General features: G+C 32.6%; 1 protein-coding gene across 2 annotated transcripts in view; it reads right to left on the reverse strand.

Annotated features, from left to right (window-relative positions):
- LOC139488037 (transmembrane protein 94-like) overlaps nucleotides 1–10,648 on the reverse strand; it is a 49,060-nt gene extending 38,412 nt beyond the window's left edge. Inside the window, exons 1-9 of one of the 2 annotated variants that reach the window (XM_071273351.1) lie at nucleotides 10,515–10,648; nucleotides 7,902–8,131; nucleotides 6,348–6,499; nucleotides 4,396–4,589; nucleotides 4,103–4,254; nucleotides 2,870–2,975; nucleotides 2,083–2,169; nucleotides 1,787–1,900; nucleotides 529–696 (exon numbers count right to left, since the gene is read on the reverse strand). In XM_071273351.1, coding sequence (XP_071129452.1) covers nucleotides 529–696; nucleotides 1,787–1,900; nucleotides 2,083–2,169; nucleotides 2,870–2,975; nucleotides 4,103–4,254; nucleotides 4,396–4,589; nucleotides 6,348–6,499; nucleotides 7,902–8,131; nucleotides 10,515–10,517 — 1,206 coding nt within the window. In that variant the 5' untranslated portion in view covers nucleotides 10,518–10,648. Of the gene's footprint in view, nucleotides 1–528; nucleotides 697–1,786; nucleotides 1,901–2,082; nucleotides 2,170–2,869; nucleotides 2,976–4,102; nucleotides 4,255–4,395; nucleotides 4,590–6,347; nucleotides 6,500–7,901; nucleotides 8,132–9,425; nucleotides 9,496–10,514 lie in introns of those variants that run through there. The other variant, XM_071273350.1, reaches the window with a different exon arrangement.
- Between the last annotated feature and the right edge of the window lie 10,134 nt (nucleotides 10,649–20,782).

Below are 20,782 nucleotides of genomic sequence, written 5' to 3' on the forward strand. Positions count from 1 at the left end.
CTATAAAGAGGAAGAAATATCCATATTCAAGTTTAAATCAGATTTCAAACTAATTTATATTATATCTTGCAGTTATTTCAGCAGCATCAACTAAAGAGGATAAAGAGGGACATACTGTATACTTGATTAAACTGTTTATGTAAATATACTACATCAGAAAGGAAAAAAATAAATAATAGGTACATAAGTATACACAAGTAATTGAGAAAGTAATTATTGTGGATTCATTTTTTTTCGTGGATACCAACTATTATGGATTGCAGATTTTTCATTTGTTGATATTTGATTTCATTGATTTGCCAAACTCTGGAGACAATCTCTTATAGTGTGCTCTCAACAAAAACAAAAAAAAACTTGAGCTTAGTGTTCTCCTTTTCCTACTTCAATTCTTCTTTTTTACAATCTAAGATGGACAAGATCCCCTTCTTATCTTAACACAATTAACACAATATGGCATCTAAATAAAGAGTACAAGATAAGACTTGTCATTCCAAAGGGATATATCAAATGTATAATAGTTGTACTAACTGTAATAGATCCAAGAACTTGTGTTATATTAACTCTCCTGGTTACCACAGAACAATCTCCTTGTAATATTGACCAAAACCAGCTGAGAATTTTATTGTAGTTTACATCCAGTTTGGTGTCGTCCTCTGATATAGTACTGTCACTACTAAAACTACTCTCGGAATCAACCTTTCAAAATATAGAAAATAAAAAAATAACATGAATATGAATAGTTCCAATGGACTCTATCTTTACACAAATTTTAAAACTGTTAAAGGGAAATAACTCAAATTAATCTAATTTGTTATTTAAAACTTTATATGAATATTTAAGAGAAATGTAGACTTCAAAAAAAATAGTTGACTTGACCTTACATATTGCTGATATAAACATTTGATATACAAATTCCTATCAGTCCCTAAAAAAATATAGGCCTCAGCACACTAATGATGCAATTAAACTGATTTTCAAACTTTTCAACGATATCGCAGATATAAATCTTGATATTTATTTCAGAAAAATTTAGCAAGAATTGTACATGTGAGAGAGAGCACTTAAAATGCAATTTCTGTATAATTAATATTTCCAAAGGCATAACTATCTTTATAGTTAATTGGCACTGATTTTTTACTAGTCCAAGACCATGCTGATATAAACCTTTGATCATGTTGATAAATAATTGTGGAAATTGTACATGAATGCAATTTTTCATGTAAATAATATTTCCATGGGCAAAACTCTTTTGAAAATAGTTGATCAGCACTGATATTTGAATTTGTCCAAGATATTGATAATATAAATCAGTGATATAACTTTCCTAAAAATCTGGCAACAATTGTATATGAAAGAGCTTGTACAATGCAATTTTGCAGAATATGTCCTTCTCAAGTGATGGAACTGAAGCAACAGGATTATCCTAGAATTGGCTAGAACTGATTGGAATTTCAAAGTGTAACTATCCCTTAAGCCACAACAAGAAAACTGATTTGTAAGGGCCCTGTTTGAACATTTTTGTCTAAAGAGCAGAGAAAAATAATTAATACAAAGGTGAACAAAGCAAAAGACGTTCCTTAGGTATACATATTTGTGCATATCATGTTACAGATTTTTTTCCTAATCTAATATACGCCCAGTATATGCAATGTGTAAATTGTTGCTCTCTAACCCTAAAATGATTCAAAGCAGTACACTTGATCATTACACCATACTTAATGGGTTTAAAAGAGTAAATTTGTTAAAAAACAGGAATCTTGTATCTATTTATGTACTCAATACACACCTTGGTATATTTTGCTGTATGTGATGCTGAAAATACTCTGGCTTGACCATATATGTCAAGAATCCTCCATAACAAAGGATATAAAGCAGGTACCATAGGAAGAATGATATGGACCTAGAACAATATAAATATATATCACTCAAAACTAAGCTGAAGTATCATGTGATATCCAATTGGAAAAAAAGTAGACAACGACTGGCAACATGTACTTTTGTTATCAACCATTTTTGGCATTTAATAAAAATCATGTCATTAATCTCTGAATGTACAACATTTGAAAGAGCTATGAATATTACCTGTAAAACCAGAAACATTTCTGTCCAATGTCCACTGTGATCAGGCATATACATGTATCTTAGAATGTTTACCAATAACATTATTGCCTGAAAAAATATGAATAAGCAACATAAGTATCTAGTCTGTAATGAGTTATCTAACTTTTATATGTTTTTATAATACCAGCAACAGAAATACATTAAAGTCTAATAAAGAAGACACACGCACCTTACTCTTAACACCTAATTAAAATTGATTGTTAGCTAGAAACTACAAACTAAGCTAAGGGCTGACTACAGTCAATGCTAGAGAACTCTAAGTCTAGACAAAAAAGACTCAAATAAAAATCATGGATCATACGTGCATGGTCCAAGTCTGGAACAGATATGCGCAACTGCATTTTAAGTTCTCATTATCTAAAACATTTCATGAAATTCTGACATGTGGTTTCAGAGGAGTTGCAATGGCAAACTGTTGCAAAAGTATATTAAGGCCAAAATTGTAAATTAAAAGAAGCATAACTCTAGAAAAAAATATTGAATCATAATTTCTTGTTAACATACGCATATACATAGTACATGTACTGTAAATTCAGAAATTACTGCTACATATTTGTTATAACGAAAAATGCGGCAGGGTTATCATCACAATATTTTATACTTGCATTTTGAAATTTTTCATATGAACTTGGCAGGATTTTTCTCAATATCGCAAAAATTAAAATCGGATTTTAGTCTAAAATTACAAAATTGCAATAATAAATGCAACACTCATTTCTGAATTTACAGTTTGTCATAATTAGCTTACAAATACTACAGGTATTAATCTCCTCTCAACCAAATGACTTGCTATTAAATATCTCTCATTTTCTATTACTGTAACAGGTCTTGGAAACTCATCTTCAAGCATAGTTCTAAAATGTGGAAAGAAATAGTGATTTCTGCTTACAAATTCATAAATATATTATAAGGACAAGAAGTCAATTCAGATTTTCTTTATCGCATACATTAACAATATTCAATCTATTGCAGAAGTATTAACGTACAAATTTTTTATTATTATCAATATAAATATAAAATGCTTCATTTAACAATTTATCTAAAATAAAATGGAATGTGTCCCATGATGCCCTGTTTGCATAAAACATTATATAGGGACAAAACTCAAGTACAGTAAAAGTGACACTACCCATAGTTATACTTGGTCAGAGTTCATTACATTTGGTTGAGGCAAAGTTAGGTAAGAGAACAACAAAGAAAAAATCTGCATTTTTTAAATTTGTAAAGGGCATAACTCTAGAATAATAAAAGTGTGGCCACCAAAATTCAAACTTGACCTGTATTTTGTGGAAATAAGCCTTACAGTATCATAATATTTCTTTAGAGAAAGGAAACAAAAAAATTCAGCATCTTTTCTATTGTGATTGGGGCATAACTCTAGAATGGTAAAAAGTGATGGTACCCAAATTCAAACTTGATCTGTGTTTTGTAGTAATAAGCATTGTATATAAGTTTCATAAAACTTGGTTGAGACAACCTAACATTAGAGAACAGAAACCTATTTAGGACGTACAAAAGTATGAATAGACAGAATTTCAGACAAAAAAGGTAAAACTTTATATGCCCCTCTGTACAGTGGTGGCATAAAAAGTTATTTTGTTGAAACTAGAAGAAATAACTTTTTTGGCACCAGAATTTGGTGGTTCAATGGAATAAATCAAATCCCCAAATCTTCCTTTTGTTCATTTGCAAATAAACTTCGTTTGTATTTATTTTGAAACATATTTTTTAACTCATTTTTGGATGTCATATCTTTACAGCAACCTCAAATATAACATAATGATCATTCCTAAATTTTCATGCAGTTTAATTTAACGTATTACATTTTAATAATTTTGTTAATTTCCTTGATAAAAACAGTGATTGAATGAAAATAATTAAAAGCGTTCTTCTCAAAACATGATGCTTCTATTTTAAATTCTGATGTTTCATTATTTATAGGTAGCATTGATTTTTCCTCCTTTTACTAAGTCATTATTACCTCAAATTCTGTAGAAATACTGTTTCAAGCATTACAAATTTTTGAGCAGTTACAGGTTTACAGTTGTGTGGCGTTCCTTTGTAGTCAGAATATTCTTGAGAAGTAGAACAATACATTTCTCCCTGATTCAATAATACCTCTTTTCCATCTGCCTATAAATAGAGACTTCTTTAGTGTTTATACATGTAGTTCACAATATAGGTTATATCAAAATATAATATACACAATTCTTTTCCTTTCATACAATTGAATAAATGACAGAAAAGGATGACAGCAATGTATGAATATTTTACCTCTAATTGTCTGCAGCTACCTGGAACAATATGTCCAGGCCTTAATAGTATTACATCACCAGCTACCAGTAATGGGACAGGTAAATTAACCACCTGATTATCTCTAAGTGTCCACTGCAGTGATACACATGGTGACAAAGGGGTGTGAATGTTAACATAATCATCAATAGTCCATGAGGGAGCTTTCAAACAATCTGAAATAAACAAGTATAAAATTATCATTCAACAAGTATTTTCTTTCCATATTTAGTAAAAGTTGAGTAAATTATGTCATTGCATAAAAATATCAAAAATTTCATTGGTTAAAATGAGCATGTGTGAATGGAAAAAATGAGTCATGTCTAACTGGCAAAAATGAGTCACATTCTTTATCTAATGTTTAAAAAAAGCTTGAAGAAAAATTTTCACAGCTGAATCTTCATAAGTCAAAGTGGAAGGTACCATTAAAAGACATTGCTATTCATTTTATAATGATACATGGTCATCCAAGGTTGCGAATTACATCATATTTTGCATGTTTCAAAATGTTTCCATGTATAATAAACCTAGTACAAGTATTTAATGTTGAAAACATTATTCATATTTCAATTCGTCTTTGTGGAAAAGAAATTAAAATCGATTTCATGTTATAAAAAACATCAATGCTGAAATACTCCAATCTTGTGCATATTCAAATTGTTGCTGGAATGAAATGAAATACTTAAAAGTAGTGTTGTCAAATCGTACACTTTTGCCTAACCGGTTACTCGGATAATCGTTCGACCGATTAACCGGTTAACCGGTAGTTTGAGTTGGTGCTTGCAAGCCTTATCAATAGTACCCTACTCATGGATATAAGATGTGGTATGAGTGTCAATTTGACAACCTGTTATCCAAGTCATCAATTTATGCTTTTAGAATTGAAGTTTTTCCTTTGGCATTATCAGGCTTGTCTGTGAGGATTCTTGCAAAGTTTGACTTTTTAAAATAAGCAACTACACCATATCAACTATAGCGTTTGTACCAACTTCAGATTGAAAAATAAAATTAAAAAAAATACTTGATGTCGTGGAATTGAATATGTTTGAAAATGATTATTCTTTCCTTTTCACTTGTTGTCTCCGAAAATGATGTGCAGTGTTTCATTTTGAGTGATTAATTATAAAAAAAGAAGATGTGGTATGATTGACAATGAGACAATTCTCCACAAGAGATCAAAATTACACAGAAATCAACAACTATAGGTCACCGTACAGCCTATTTCTTTACTTCGTTTGCATGTTACTCTTACTATCACGTATGCATTGAGCACATTCACATTGGTTTGCATTTCACAATTTTTGAGTTAGCATTTCGTTTAAAGTAAGACTAAGCCTTGCACGACGGAGGTTGCACATTTAGATGTAGGTTAACACAATATTAGATCAGAAACGAAATAATGAAGTAAATCGTAAAATTTAATCGCATTACTGATTTAGAGTTACTGCTAAAAAAACAAGTATACTAAATATGTTTCTTTAAGATCCTGCCCCGAGCTGAGAGACAAATTCGAATTAATTTTATGTTGATGGGATTAACAATAGCAATCAATTTACAGTCAAATTAATTACCACAACGACATTTTTTAAGTAAAACCTAACCTTTTAATAATTTCAATACAAATTTATATAAAATCTATCAAAATTGAAAAAAAGTCCGGTTAACCGGTTAACGTTTTTGGTATTCGGTATTCGGTCGTTCCACCGATTAACCGGTTAACCGTTGACAACACTACTTAATAGACATCTTATGAAAAGTCAGCTCTAATGAAATGATTTTGTAGAAAATCTAGTAAATATAGATCTAGATATTGTCTTAGATATGTGAACAGTGATGAAACTGCTGCTCTTGTGCTCTTAGCTTTTGTCCAGTACATGTAATGATTTTATGTAATTGTTTAAAAACACAACATCCTTTACATCTATGATATTTACCTTTGATCTTTTTTAAAGTAAGTCTGGCAATATTGATAATTTCCTTTAATTCTATATGACAGTTCCATATGCTGTTGATAATATTCAGTGCAAGTACTATCAGCCATACAACTACTTCTATTATCCACCAGAAAGGATTACTATCTATAGTACTGAAAGGAAAAATTGATCATATAAAATATAAATAAAATGTATATATATATATAACCAATTTCACACCACCATAGTTCATTTTTTTTTTTATCCATTTAAGTTTTATGATGTTTAGAATCTCACAGTGGTAGTTATATTTTAAGAATGTGAATACATTTCATTGAAAAAACTTTAAATTCTACATGATTTATGAAAATAAAAGGAACATCTCGATTATAATATACATGTATGTGCAAAGCAGAAGCCAACTAAATTATCGATAAACAAGATATGATTAAAATCTTGTGCTTACAAAGTCTACAAAATAAATATGTTGCTTGTTTACAAGGAACTTGGTGAAGTGCATTGTAATAAAGGAATGTAAGGATAATAACTATTCATTACAAGGATAGGTATGTTGCAGTCAATGCAAGTTGTTATAAGAATAACAGATGTGGTTAAGTTCATCATTGCAACCTTACTGCATTATTATAAAATTCATAAATTTGAAGGGGCCAAGATCACCCCCCCCCCCCCCCCCCCCAAAAAAAAGGACAGAATTATCTCCTATGTTGTAGTGCATCTTGTTAGGAGGAACCAATAAATAAATGATTTAGAATTGTTGATCTGAACACTTTGGAGTATAATTCTGAATTTCAAAGAGACAAGTATTGATTTGTGGTTTGGGGATTACCGTAAAGAGAAAGACTTATGCTGCAGAAAACTGATGTAAGGGGGTTGGGATAAACCCCAAGTCATTGTATCTGTCATTATGAATCAGAAGTTAATCAATTATATGATTGAGGGACAATAAGGGTGGAGATCTGAAGGTTTTTTTAATGACGATTAAGGGTTATGGATTTCAAGTTTGGGTTGACAAGATATTGATCTCTAAGAAAATTTTGTTTTGTTCATGTTGCTTGTGATGTTTACCCTAAACCACATCTCATCTAAATTTTTAATAAAAGATACAAATCATGATTAATTTTCTAAATCTTACTTGTATACTAATAGAAAAAGAAATGTTGTATATTTACAAGAAAGACAATTCTTTGGACTGACTGGAACAGTTTACAACTTTGTGAGATTGTATCATTGTAATATTGCTACAATCTCACAAAGATTGTGTATAATCATGGTAATCTAGTAGCTGATACTCTAATATAGCATATATTGTTTGTGATATACTTCAGCATTTGAAGATGTTCTTCAGCATTTGAATAAGAGAGAAAAAAATCTCCACTATTATTTTAGCCTCTAAGTACTGTTTATGTAGCTCTTGCTACATAATATTTGAACTGTCTTTATCTGACAATTTTCATGATTTTAATACAATATATCGAACCCTATTTCTACTAAATTGCAGACTAGTTCGAGTAAGACAAGTCCAAGTTCATTAATTTTATATTGTTATATACATACCTACTTAAGAATGTACCAAAAGCCACAACCAATGCTACTGACAACAAACTCAGAATTATAATACTGGTACAGTGAAAAGCAGATTTCACCTCATAAGGATTCAAACATCTAAGTAACTGTGTTGTTTTTGAAGCATGTAGCTTATCTTCATATTGAATGATTTCATTTTCTAACTCATCATGTAAGGTAGATAAAGCATCAGCTGTACAGAGACCATCATCGAGCTCTGTCTAAAATAAAAAAAAATAAGTCTTAATTTGACAGCTTATAATGATGTGATAATGAAAATTTTGTCTGTGTGCTGATGCAGCTAATATGAATATGAGGCCAAAAAAAAAGTGGTTGTGGGTATTGAAGTTCCAGGGTTCTCACTAAGGTGAGTCCATGAGTCCTGGACTGTTAAATAATTCGACAAATGAATCGTCTATCTTCAGATAATATTCTTCTGTCTGGTTTGTTGATCTACCTGTACAAGCTCAGGTACAAGTGATTAGTGATCTTAATCCGGATATCCCTCAGGCGTTAGAACTGTATTGGATTATACTATAAAAAAAAAAGCCTGAGGGTTATGCAATTACATGCATTTGATTATAATTGCTAAAAAAAATGGCGTCAGGCTATAAAATACGATCACAGTTTTGAACGATGGCGGTAGAAAATTAAACGATGGCGCGAGTCATTTGACGATGGTGCAAGACATTTGAACGATGCGGGGCGCCATCGTTAAACAGGCCATGGAGATCCCTGTTTATGTACATTATTCAGAACTCTGATGAGCAGTTAAAAAGTTTATGAACTTCATGGGTAAATAAGACAATTGCCTTCCTCGTCGTTAAGATGAACAAAGTCATGGGACAACTGTAACATTCTTGTAAAATGGAAGTGTAAATTGACCTCCTTCACTTGACACTTTTAGTTTAGCAAAAATTCATAAAAAAAACATTTGCAAATTGTGTATTTGTATATTGATTTGAAATAAATTTTTGTATATTGATTTGAAATAAATTTTTGTATAAAATATTTAATACAAGAAAATTAATAAAGATTTTTCAAGATTTTCAAATCAATATATTTTATAATGGTACAAATTTTGCAGTGGTACGAGTTCACAATGGTACTTCTTGACATTGATGCAAGTAAAAGTTGGTACTAAATTGACTTAAGTGGTATGAGTTCAGGTGGTACATGTACAAGTTTGCAACGGTACAAGTCTCGATTTGGGCCTTTTAAAGCTGACTATGCAGTATGGGTGTTACTCATTGATGAAGGCTGTACAGAGAATAAATTATTCTGTGTCATTTGGTCTCTTTAGAATTAGAGAGAATTTTACCACAAATTTTTATATACACATTTAATTGCTGGATTTTGTGTTAGGCTCAACTCATTCATTTTTACCATGTCTTGGGCAGAGTTATTTATGTTCCATTTTTCATGACATCAGGCCATATTAATCTTTTTCAAACCCCCTTCCCCCATCCCCATTCTCAGAAATATAAAAGGGTTGTGACCTGTCCCCAAACAGACCGTGCAAGGGAAGTATATCCAGTCAAGGTCATTCAACACTTCCATCATCACCAAACCCGCTAAATTGTAACAGAAGCAAGATTTGAAAAGGTCAGGAATAACCACCAGTCCCAAATTAAGCTAGAAAAATCCCCCAAAAAATTTGGGAAAATTCCTGAAATTTTCATTCTACAGACTAATGAACTCAAAATAGTGAACTTTTTTCCGACTTTTTCTATTCCCTGCATCTGCGCAGAAATCTACTTCCTTTTTCCGGTCTTGTTTGCATGAGACTTTGAATAAAATATATATTTATCAGTCTACATTGTTGTACGTTAAGGTTCATGTGGACCCTATGGCTAAAATGGCTGTATTTTCACCTCAAAATTTTCTCTGAGTACAGGCAAACCTGTGCATCTGGAAAAGTTTTAAGGCATGGCATGCCCTAGATAAATGAATTTTAAATATGTTTTATGTTTTAGAAAAATAAAAACTTACCAGGATTTTGCGGTGCACATTTTTTCATTCCTCCAGAAGGTGCCAAAATAAACTAAGTTGGGAAACATATTTATCTAGGGCATGCCAAGCCTTAAAACTTTTCCAGATGCACAGGTTTGCCTGTACTCAGAGAAAATTTTGAGGTGAAAATACGGCCATTTTAGCCATAGGGTCCACATGAACCTTAATGATTATTATTACATTAACTTCACAACTAAAATCCCTAACAACAGAACCAAAATCGGAAACGTTACAGTATTTCTGTTCTTTTTTAAAACAAGTTTGAATTAAAAATAATAGTTCATAGACTTCGTCCCCTTTCACAGGTATTTAAATGACTGCCTCATATTACCTCAAACGATAAAATAGGTTGTAAGTTGTAAAATGATGCTCCTACCTCACACTATCATTTTATTACAAAAGACTTGCATTATACGTCAATTGGTCTATACCAATGTATGTCATATGGTGGATTATACGTCAATTGAGGAATAATCCACCAATTTGATGGTTATTCTTGTCCGACCTGTTGAACAACAGTCAACAGGAAACTAATATCTTCTTAAGACCAGCAAAAAAGATACAAAAAGACTATATTATCCATGGTGCTACCATTTTTATGTTTATTCTCTCATTCTTCTTGATTTTGCTTTAAAAGGGACTGCATCATTCCAATATCATTAGTATTTATTTTCGTTGAATATAATTTTTCTTTTTGACGCCATTTTGAAGGGTTTACCAGACTGTTGATGTGACAAATATTTTCATTTGTTGAACGGTCTTTAATTGTCCAATAGGATATCTTGATATGGAATAAAGATAAAATTAAATACCGAAATAAAATTTACAAAAAAATATATACGCACGTCCCAATGGGAAAATAACCGATTTACCGCAATCGTAAAAAAAAATTGCGGCAAGTTATGGAAGGGAGGGATAAATCTTAGGGAGGGATAAATCCTACTTTGTAAAGAATCACTCTGATTCAAACAAAAAATTCTCTGAAACCGATATTATCAAGATGCTTGATTTCTTGATTGACAACATATTTGTTACGTTCGGAGGACGTGTTTTTCAACAGACTGTCGGCATACCAATGGGAACAAACTGTGCCCCTCTACTTGCTGACTTGTTTCTTTATTATTATGAGGCTGACTTCATGCAGGAACTTCTTAGGAAGAAAGATAAGAAGTTAGCAATATCCTTTAACTCTACTTTCCGCTATATAGATGACGTTCTTTCACTAAACAATTCAAAATTTGGTGACTATGTGGAACGCATCTATCCCATCGAATTGGAGATAAAGGATACTACAGATACAGTTAAGTCAGCTTCATATCTTGACTTACATCTAGAAATTGACAATGAGGGTCGGTTGAAGACAAAACTTTACGACAAAAGAGATGATTTCAGCTTTCCAATTGTGAACTTTCCATTTCTAAGTAGCAACATTCCAGCAGCACCTGCATACGGGGTATATATCTCTCAATTGATACGATATTCCCGTGCTTGCATTTCCTATCATGATTTTCTTGATAGAGGGTTACTGCTCACAAGGAAGCTATTAAATCAAGAGTTCCAAATGGTGAAGTTGAAATCATCCCTTCGTAAATTTTACGGACGCCATCACGAGTTGGTTGACCGTTATGGAATAACCATTTCACAAATGATATCGGATATGTTCCTCACGTCGTAACTACAATCCCCTTCCCTTTCATGAATTTGACCTACCGAATTAGACTATTTACCGGATTTGTAATCACATAAGCAACACGACGGGTGCCGCATGTGGAGCAGGATCTGCTTACCCTTCCGGAGCACCTGAGATCACCCCTAGTTTTTGGTGGGGTTCGTGTTGTTTATTCTTTAGTTTTCTATGTTGTGTCATGTGTACTATTGTTTTTCTGTTTGTCTTTTTCATTTTTAGCCATGGCGTTGTCAGTTTGTTTTAGATTTATGAGTTTGACTGTCCCTTTGGTATCTTTCGTCCCTCTTTTATGGAAGTATGTGAATTCAAGGAATGAATATTATAGACAATGCACTTTTAGTGACTTTTGTACTTAATCAAGTATTTATTTTTTACTTGTATTGGATAAGATGATTTTTAGATTTTATGTCTCCAAATATGTACATTTTTTAATCCTCTGTGAATATTGTTCCATCCCAAATTGATTGGTATTTTTATCTCTTAACCTTTCTACCATATGTACAGAGTGTAACAGTAAATTTGGTCCGGTAGCAAAATATGTCCGCCAGACTTTTTTCCCTAGGAAATCAAGTCCATGATCATTATTTTACTAGGAATGTAAGTCACAGGACAATTTTTCCTAGGAAAATAAGTCCATAGGTAGTAAAATATGTCTGGCACAAATTTTCCTAGGAAAAATTGTCCTAATACGTTATACTAGTATTTTTTATTTTTTTATAACAATTATTGAAAATTAAAACAGAATCATATTTTTAGTTAAGATTTGAAAGTTTCATTATTTTTTCACATTTAAAATAAAGAAAAGTGACTTTGTAACCTAGGAATGTTAATGACATGGACACGATGTCCTAGGAAAATAAGTCTGGGGACATATTTTATTAAAATATAATACACACCTCTATAACTGAATATTGAAACATAACATTTATATTGATATTTTAAAATAAACGGCATGGACAATTTTACCTAGGAATGTTATTGACATGGACACGATTTCCTAAGAAAATAAGTCTGGGGACATATTCATATACAACTGTAAAACTGAATATTGAAACATGAAATTTTTATTAATCTTTTTAAAAAAAATGTCTGACATTTTACCTAGGCAGTAGCAATATCATTGACATGGACATGATTTCCTAGGAAAATTAGTCCGGGGACATTCATGTCATTAAATTTTTAATGCCCGAGCTCTTGATCCGAACAATATATTAAAACACCAAAATTGCATTTCCATGTAAATAATTTGTTTCATTAAAACGTTCCTTTTAAAATACAGGACATGGACGATTTTACCTAGGAATATTAATGACATGGACAAAATTTTCTAGGAAAATTTGTCTGGGAACATTAACTTTATTAAAAGAATTGATACACAACTCTATATAACAATATCAAAATATAACATTTTTATTTACATTACAAAATAAAAGGCATGGACGATTTTACCTAGGAATATTAATGGCATGGACATGATTCCCTAGGAAAATTAGTCTGGGGACATACATTTTATTAAAAATATAAATAAACAACTCTTATAAGTTTCCATTGTTTAAACTTAAATGATTTGATTCATTAATATTTTTCCTATAAAGAGGACATGGACGTTTTTACCTAGGATTATTATGACATGGACTAGAACTCCTAGGAAAATTAGTCTGGGGACATAAATTACTAACATCGGACAAAAAATACTAGTAAATTTTGTAACCATGGACTTTTTCTACTAGTTATATGTGTCCGCCCAGACATATTTTACCAGGACATATTTATCTCTTACAAGAGCACGTCTACTGGACCTTTTTTACACAATTTTATTTTATCGATTATTTTTACATTTGTCTCTTTTTTTTTCTTTCCTAACCCATACTTTTATCAACTTTTAAAAATATAAAATAAATCTTTGATTTACCCACTCCTGTAAATACTCCTGATTACCCAGTACGGGGTGTTCCTTAGATAGGAAGCTTATACACAAGAAAGAAAGAAGTTCACTTGTAACCCGGCTTTTTTAAAACACATTAAATTGTTGACAACAAGCTCGGAAACTCCAAAAAGTTGTAATGGTGGTTGGTTTGAAGTTACTCTCTAATACATGTATTTGAATTCAAAACCTAATTTATAGTTTTCAAACTACCGTAAATGGTTTGATATGCGTATCTCTGTATCTGTATCTGTGTAAAGGAATTCCCTCCTTCAAAGGAGAACTTCTTTTCAGAATCGGTTTAAAAGTTCACAATCTATATTTACAGGACTATATTTACAGGGGTCTTCGGTATTCAAAAAAAGCAAAAATCTACGCCCGTGTGGTGAATGTTGGCTACATTCAATGGCCCTTTCGTTTGTTTGACGGTAGAGCTTTCAAAAGTTCATTTCTTTTGGTATGTAAAGCATAGCACAGTTTTCTATTTATATACTCTACTTTGAAGCAGTTGTCCATACATTTGCATCTACAGTCACATGCGCATAATAATCTACTTGGATCTAAAATAAGCTGTTTATTTATTACTAAGCTGGTTAGGTTAAAGCATTTATCACAGTTTTTAATGCTACGAAGAAAGCAGTCTAATTCATGCAAGTATGGTATACGAGTGTTATTCAGAGGTTTACAGTCTAGAATAAAATGTTCAACAGTTTCTGAATTTTCATTGCAGAGAAGACAAGTTGGATCTATTGAGTTTTGGTTAAATGCAGCCTTATTGCTTTGCAGGTAATAATTTCCTGTTAATAGCTTTAATTTTGGTTGTAGGCGGCTAATATCTTGTGCAGAGGTACCAACACTTGCAAGACATGGATGAGTATTGTGCCATAGAATATTATTTGCAAATAAATTGCGAAGAGAGCTGAATAATGATACTTTTGTCCTTAGTTGTTCATGCCAAACGTTGTCCACTGCCTTCTTAACATTTGCTTTCCATTTGTATCTACTGACTGGGTTCTGTATAAGTTCATGAGCTGATTGTAGATTGTATTGTGCAAGTAAGCAACGTATTTTAGAAAACCAGTTTTTGGAGTTAAATCCGGATATCGAGAGTTGTCTTTCTGCCAGATCTTTTTCGACGGATGATTCCATACCACAAATCTTGTTGTATATGTTTAAGGCTGCTTTGTGTATAATGCCATGGAGTGGTATAACTCCTGCTATAGTATAAATTGCTGCATCCGCAGTGTTGTTGGGAAGCGACAAGATCTGTTTGATTGATTTTCGATAGAATACTTCTAGTGGCTCTAAATGTTTATTGTCTGGAAGAAGAATGTCAATTCCATAGATAAGAACTGGAAGAACATAAACGTTGAAAATGTGAAGACATGTTTGTGGGTTTATGCAGACCAGCCCCCATCAGGCTATACATAGTTCGTCTTGCCTTTGAGATGTTTTCATCAACGTGAATGCTGATAGTTTTTTTTAAATCAGACCTGTGTTTTATGCCAATATGCACAGCTGAATCTGGCTCATTCATTTCTATATTATTAATTTTGAAGTTGAAGCCTGTATCTTTTGAAGGTGGTTCATGTTTTAATATAACACTTTTGGTTGGTTGGAGTGAGTATTTCTCTTGCATGCTGTAATTCTCAACCGTACTTATCATTGTTTGGAGGTCATTAGGAGAATTGGCAATGAGAGCAACATCATCTGCGCAAGTCGGGGATCCACAGTTTATATTTCCGATGTAGGTACCAAGGCCGCTGTTTTCTAATTGGTCCAATACATCATTGATGTAAACTTTGTACAGTTCGGTGCTTAATATCCCACCTTGTCTTACTCCTTGTTGTACAGGGAATGGTTTTGACATTAGACCGTTCCATTTAATAGAGGTTGTGGCGTATATACTCAGTTGGCGGATAAGTAGCCAGAGGGTCCCACCTACTCCTGATAGAAAGAGTTTACGATGTAAGCTATTAAGATTGACAACATCAAATGCTGATTTGGCGTCTAGCAGAGCAACAAAAACAGGCATCTTTTGGTCCATTGATTCTGCTATGGATTCTAGGAGGATGAGGGCACTGTATAGAGGAGATACCCCAGGAGTGAAACCTCTTTGTAATCGGTTTTGGAGAATATCAATGATGTCTCTTAGCAATTTCCTCAGTAGTATTTCCAGGATTTTTCCAATAATTGGGAGTACAGTGATTCCTCTATAATTTTTTGCCTCATTTGGTAGTCCTTTGTTTTTGAATATTGGTGTTAAGATTCCATGTTTTATGCAGTCTGGTATGGTTGCAGAGGAGCAGATGTTGTTGATTATAGATGTTATTGCCTGCAGTAATGTATCTCCACCATATTTGATATGTTCTGCTGTAATACCGTATATATCAGGTGCCTTGTTGGTATTCAGTTGGTTTATGGCTTTGTCAATTTCTTCAGCTGTGAAAGTTAATGGTACAGCATTTTGTTTGCAAATTTCTTCAATAATGTCTATATCAAATTCTTTGTTGGTATGATCGGAGTTAGTGGTATTAGACTCAGGTGTTGCGAGCTTGCTGAAATGCTCGTTCCAGCCTTTTAGTATTTCTTCCCGAGATGAGTAGAGTAGGTTTTGTCTTCTACAGTCAGATCTGATATGGAAGATTTTTTGGTTTTCCTTTGTGCATTTACAAGTCTATGGAATATTTTGCTATCTCTTTGCTTAGCGTTCATGATCTTCTGTAGCGATTCATCTCGTTGTCGCGCAATTTCTTGTCTTCGCGCTTTGCGCAGTTGCTTTTTAGTTTTTTTCCTTTCTTGCATAGTTGCACCAGCCGTTGGGTTTCCTTCCAGTTTCTTACATATATACTTTGCAAACTAACCGAGCATATCATAGCTAGGCAAATAATGGAACATCTTGAGAGAGAAAAACCGGCAATATTTTATATGATTTACAACATGGATTTCGATCAAAACGCTCAAGTGAAATACAAAAGGTCACTGTATAAGTTACAATACTACGGCATTAACAATAATACCTTGGAATGGATGCGTGATTTTTTTTATACCGACGTACACAGACAGTCATGCTAGATGGAGAACAATCGGGAAAAGCGGGTTAACATCTGGAGTGCCACAGGGCACCGTCCTTGGACCAATTGTATTCCTCATATATATTAACGATTTCCCGGAATACTTACAACATAGCACCTTAATTATAAAAAAAGAAGATGTGGTATGATTGCCAATGAGACAACTGTCCACAAGAGACCAAAATGACACAGAAATTAAGGTTATTTGGCGATGACAGCATCATCTATAGAAACATAAAAAAAAACAAGATGATGCATCCAAATTATAACAGGACTTAGATTCAGCGCCACAATGGGAAAATGATTGGTTAATGTCGTTCCATCCAGACAAACGCTTCATACTTAGAATCACACACACAAAAAAGAAACCAGTCAGCCATGACTATATCCTTGGTAACATTCTTCCAACTGAAACAGCTACAAAATATTTAACAGGCATAACCATCCAATCAGATCTCAAATGGAATAACCATGTATAGAATATAAAAGCAAATGCGAATCCCCAACTAAATTTTCTAAAACGTAACCTATAGTTTCATCCAAACAAATTTAAGAAAGTGCATACATGTCGTTAGTTAGAACTAAGCTTAAGTGCAGTTCTTGTGTCTGGGACCCGTACAGCAAAAATCAAATAAATCAAATTGAGATGGTCCAGCGAAGAGATGCTCGCTATACTGTAAATGTAATAGACACCACAATACCAGCTTTATCTCAAATATGCTCCAACACCTACAGTGGCCTACATTACAATTGAGACGAATACCAACTAGACTAGAGGTTTTCTATACAATTATACACCAACATATTTCGCAATCTACCCTAAAAATCGTCTCATTAAATCAGACAGCAAAACAAGACGTAAGCATCAAATTTAAATGGAAATGGGGAATGTGTCAAAGAGACAACAACCCGACCAAAGAGCAGATAACAACCGAAGGCCACAATGGGTCATCAATATGCAAACCAACCACTATAAATAAATCCAACAAAAGCAATAATCTTACAAATTCTCATTTTATCCGCATACAATTGTACAATGGAACATATTACCTTTGTACAACAGTTGACGGCATCTTACAGCCAGTTTATAAACTGTTCTTTCACAAATGTTTAAAACACCACGGCCGACACTCGGCTAACAGAGAGATTGGTCGGTTAATCTATATTGAGTATGCGGCTATATGGGAGATTGGTCTGTTAATCGGGTTGGTTATATGTCTGTTTAGAGTAAAACGCACAATTTAATGTTAAACTCTATCAAATATACAGATTTTTGGAATATTATAAGAACCAAATCAAAAAAAGAAAAGTGTCTGACAAAATGATATCTATCATAAAACATTTCCCACTTGTAAAAACATTTCATAGTCTACGCAGTTTTCAGTAAAATTAAAAGGCGTCGCGCAAGTATGTAGTATTTATGCTTATACGCATAGCAATTTTTTTTTTTTATAAAAGTCGAAACAAACAATTTAAGATATCATTTAAAGGACACAAAATAGTACTTTGGGTCTAAAAAATAAATTTACATTGGTAAATATTTCATAATTGTAATATAACGTGAATATTACCACGTTTTAGTGAAAATTGTGGGAATAAAGTCTGTTAATGGGTTGGACAATTTAAATTGTGTCAGTTAAGAGTTTAATTTAGCCACAGTTATTTTTGCTACCTTTATATTTTCCCATAGAAAAAGTTAAGAATGAGATGTAAAAAAAAATGATAATACGATGCAACAGTATCCTACGCAAGCTAATTAGCGCCACACATTTTTTTTAAATTTGTCTTCCTATATTTGCGTTATAACGCAAACCTTTTGTGTTGTAACGCAAAACTTTGCGATAAAACGCAGACCTTTGCTTTGTAACGCAAACCTTTGCGAAATAACGCAAACCTTTGGGAAATAACGCAAAGATTTTAATTGTTCATTAAGTTTTGTAAAAAAATCTCCGTCTGTCATTCATTTCGGTTGTGATTTACTAGTAAGAGCATTTCTATTTTGACTTTCTTTGCATTTTATTGAAGGATGTGTCACTTCAATATAGCGTGATATTGATTGGCCGCTGGAATATGCATGAATTTATTATTAACGTGTTCAATCAGCCTCATTTTTTGTGTCTGTTCAAAGTAGCACGTTCTCAAATCCGACTGAAAGTGTCTTTCTAATACAACACAGGGTCCCGGTAAAATAAATATAAACTGTACATCTGTCCAGTGCATATAACGTGTTGTCATTCTCATATGTACATGCTATGTTTCACTGGACGTTAAACCCTAATTCGTAAGCATCATCCAATTGGTTCTATATTTCTATTACTTAATCATATGTTGTTTACAAATCATTCTCAAGAAGTAAATGGAAAGGAGCGAATGCAGCTACATTTGGTCATCTTAAGTTTTAATACATTTTATTCCGTTTAGTTCCTTTCTTCATAAGTGTAGAGGAGAACGGCAGTTGTCCGCATGTAAACTTCTAGCATTTGTCACCAATATGAGTACATCGCAATCCGCGTTACTGTTTCAACACCCAGGGGTGTTTCATGTCTGTATTCTTAAACAATTATTATTTTTTCTCTCTTTTTTAGCAATGCATCACTCTCTCTTGTATCCTTATCTGTTATTCTATATTCTGCTACTCCATCCAGAGTATCGTATATACCATGAGGGTTCGGATTGGGGTGATGTTTATTTCTGTATTCTTTAAATTGTTATGTCACGTTTCTTCCGTGACTTTTTTTCCTTTTACCTTTTATTTATCTTACTCATTATTCTTTCTCTATTCTTCATATTTTAGCATCCCAATATATTTTACTAACTGATGTTTAGTAACATTACGACGTTTATCTCTGATTTATATACTGGTTACCAATACATAGATGACAAGTTGGTGTCATTCATGACAAATAAACAGAATCCACATGACATATGCGACCATTCTTGGATGAAATTAACATTACTTTAATATTACACTTTTTGAAACCGTTTTTATCAATTTTCAATTTCCATTGTTTAAATTGTTCATTGTTCATGTGTTGTTTCCGTATATTTTAGCCGCTCGTCTTGAGCCTACCCATTTGATCCGATAAAACCACACATATAACTCTTAACAGACCAATTAACAGACCGGGTTTTATACATCCGACCCATTAACAGACCAGGTTTTAAATAAAGAAGGATTTATGTCACCAAAATACACATTTTCGTGAAGATTTTTCACACAATGATTTCAGTATGGTTAACAAACATAATGCCTGTCTTTTTTCGATGTTCAAAATATTGCATGCACGTAAATTCAACCAACGTGTCATTTTGTGTACAGTTTGTGTGTGTAAAATGTGTATAAATTTATTGATGAATAATCCGCCTTTTCATTTTATAGATCATACATTGAAGCTAGAAAAATAATAATTACACCACTGGATTCAGTACATTGCATTGTTTTGTTAGACATGAATATTTTTTATGATAAAAATATATTTAAAAAGTTATACAATGAAACATACTGAACTTTCAATGATTTTCTCGATAACACCTGATTAACAGACTTTATCCAACCCGATTAACAGACCAACCGCCGATATAGCCGCATACTCAATACAGATTAACCGACCAAACGCTCGGTTAGCCGAGTGTCGGCCGTGAACACTGCATAACATGTACATAGTTTTACCAAGAAATATACATTTTTATAGGATAACAAGCCGCAAAAGAATTTAATCAAATCACTGTCATTATTTATTTTCCATTTTCTGGTCACCAATATTACATAATAACTAATATAACTGAAACAAAATAATTCTAATTTTTATTGATAATAAGCCACACATGCAACTACACGTAATAGTCAAAGTTGTGACCGAGTGCGGAAATACAAAGATAGATTGACGAACAGTAAACGAAAAAAGTAACAGGAAAAAATCACAAGAAAAAAAGTCACAATAAATAAAATTATTTAAAAGTAAAGGAAAAGCTTATTGTTTCCTTTTCTTTAATAAATGAACCGGAGTTGTATTCCATCGGTATGTGAAAGGTATACAAAAAATAAAGAGGTGCCACAATAAGCCAGTAACTAATCTCAACAGTTACTATCAATACATTTTGTAAAATTACTTAAGTATTATTAATGGGGATGTTTTGTTTGTTTAACATTGAAGGATTCTCATGTTATGGGTAA

This window comes from Mytilus edulis, chromosome 9 (genome assembly GCF_963676685.1).
Source record: "Mytilus edulis chromosome 9, xbMytEdul2.2, whole genome shotgun sequence".
NCBI lineage: Eukaryota > Metazoa > Mollusca > Bivalvia > Mytilida > Mytilidae > Mytilus > Mytilus edulis.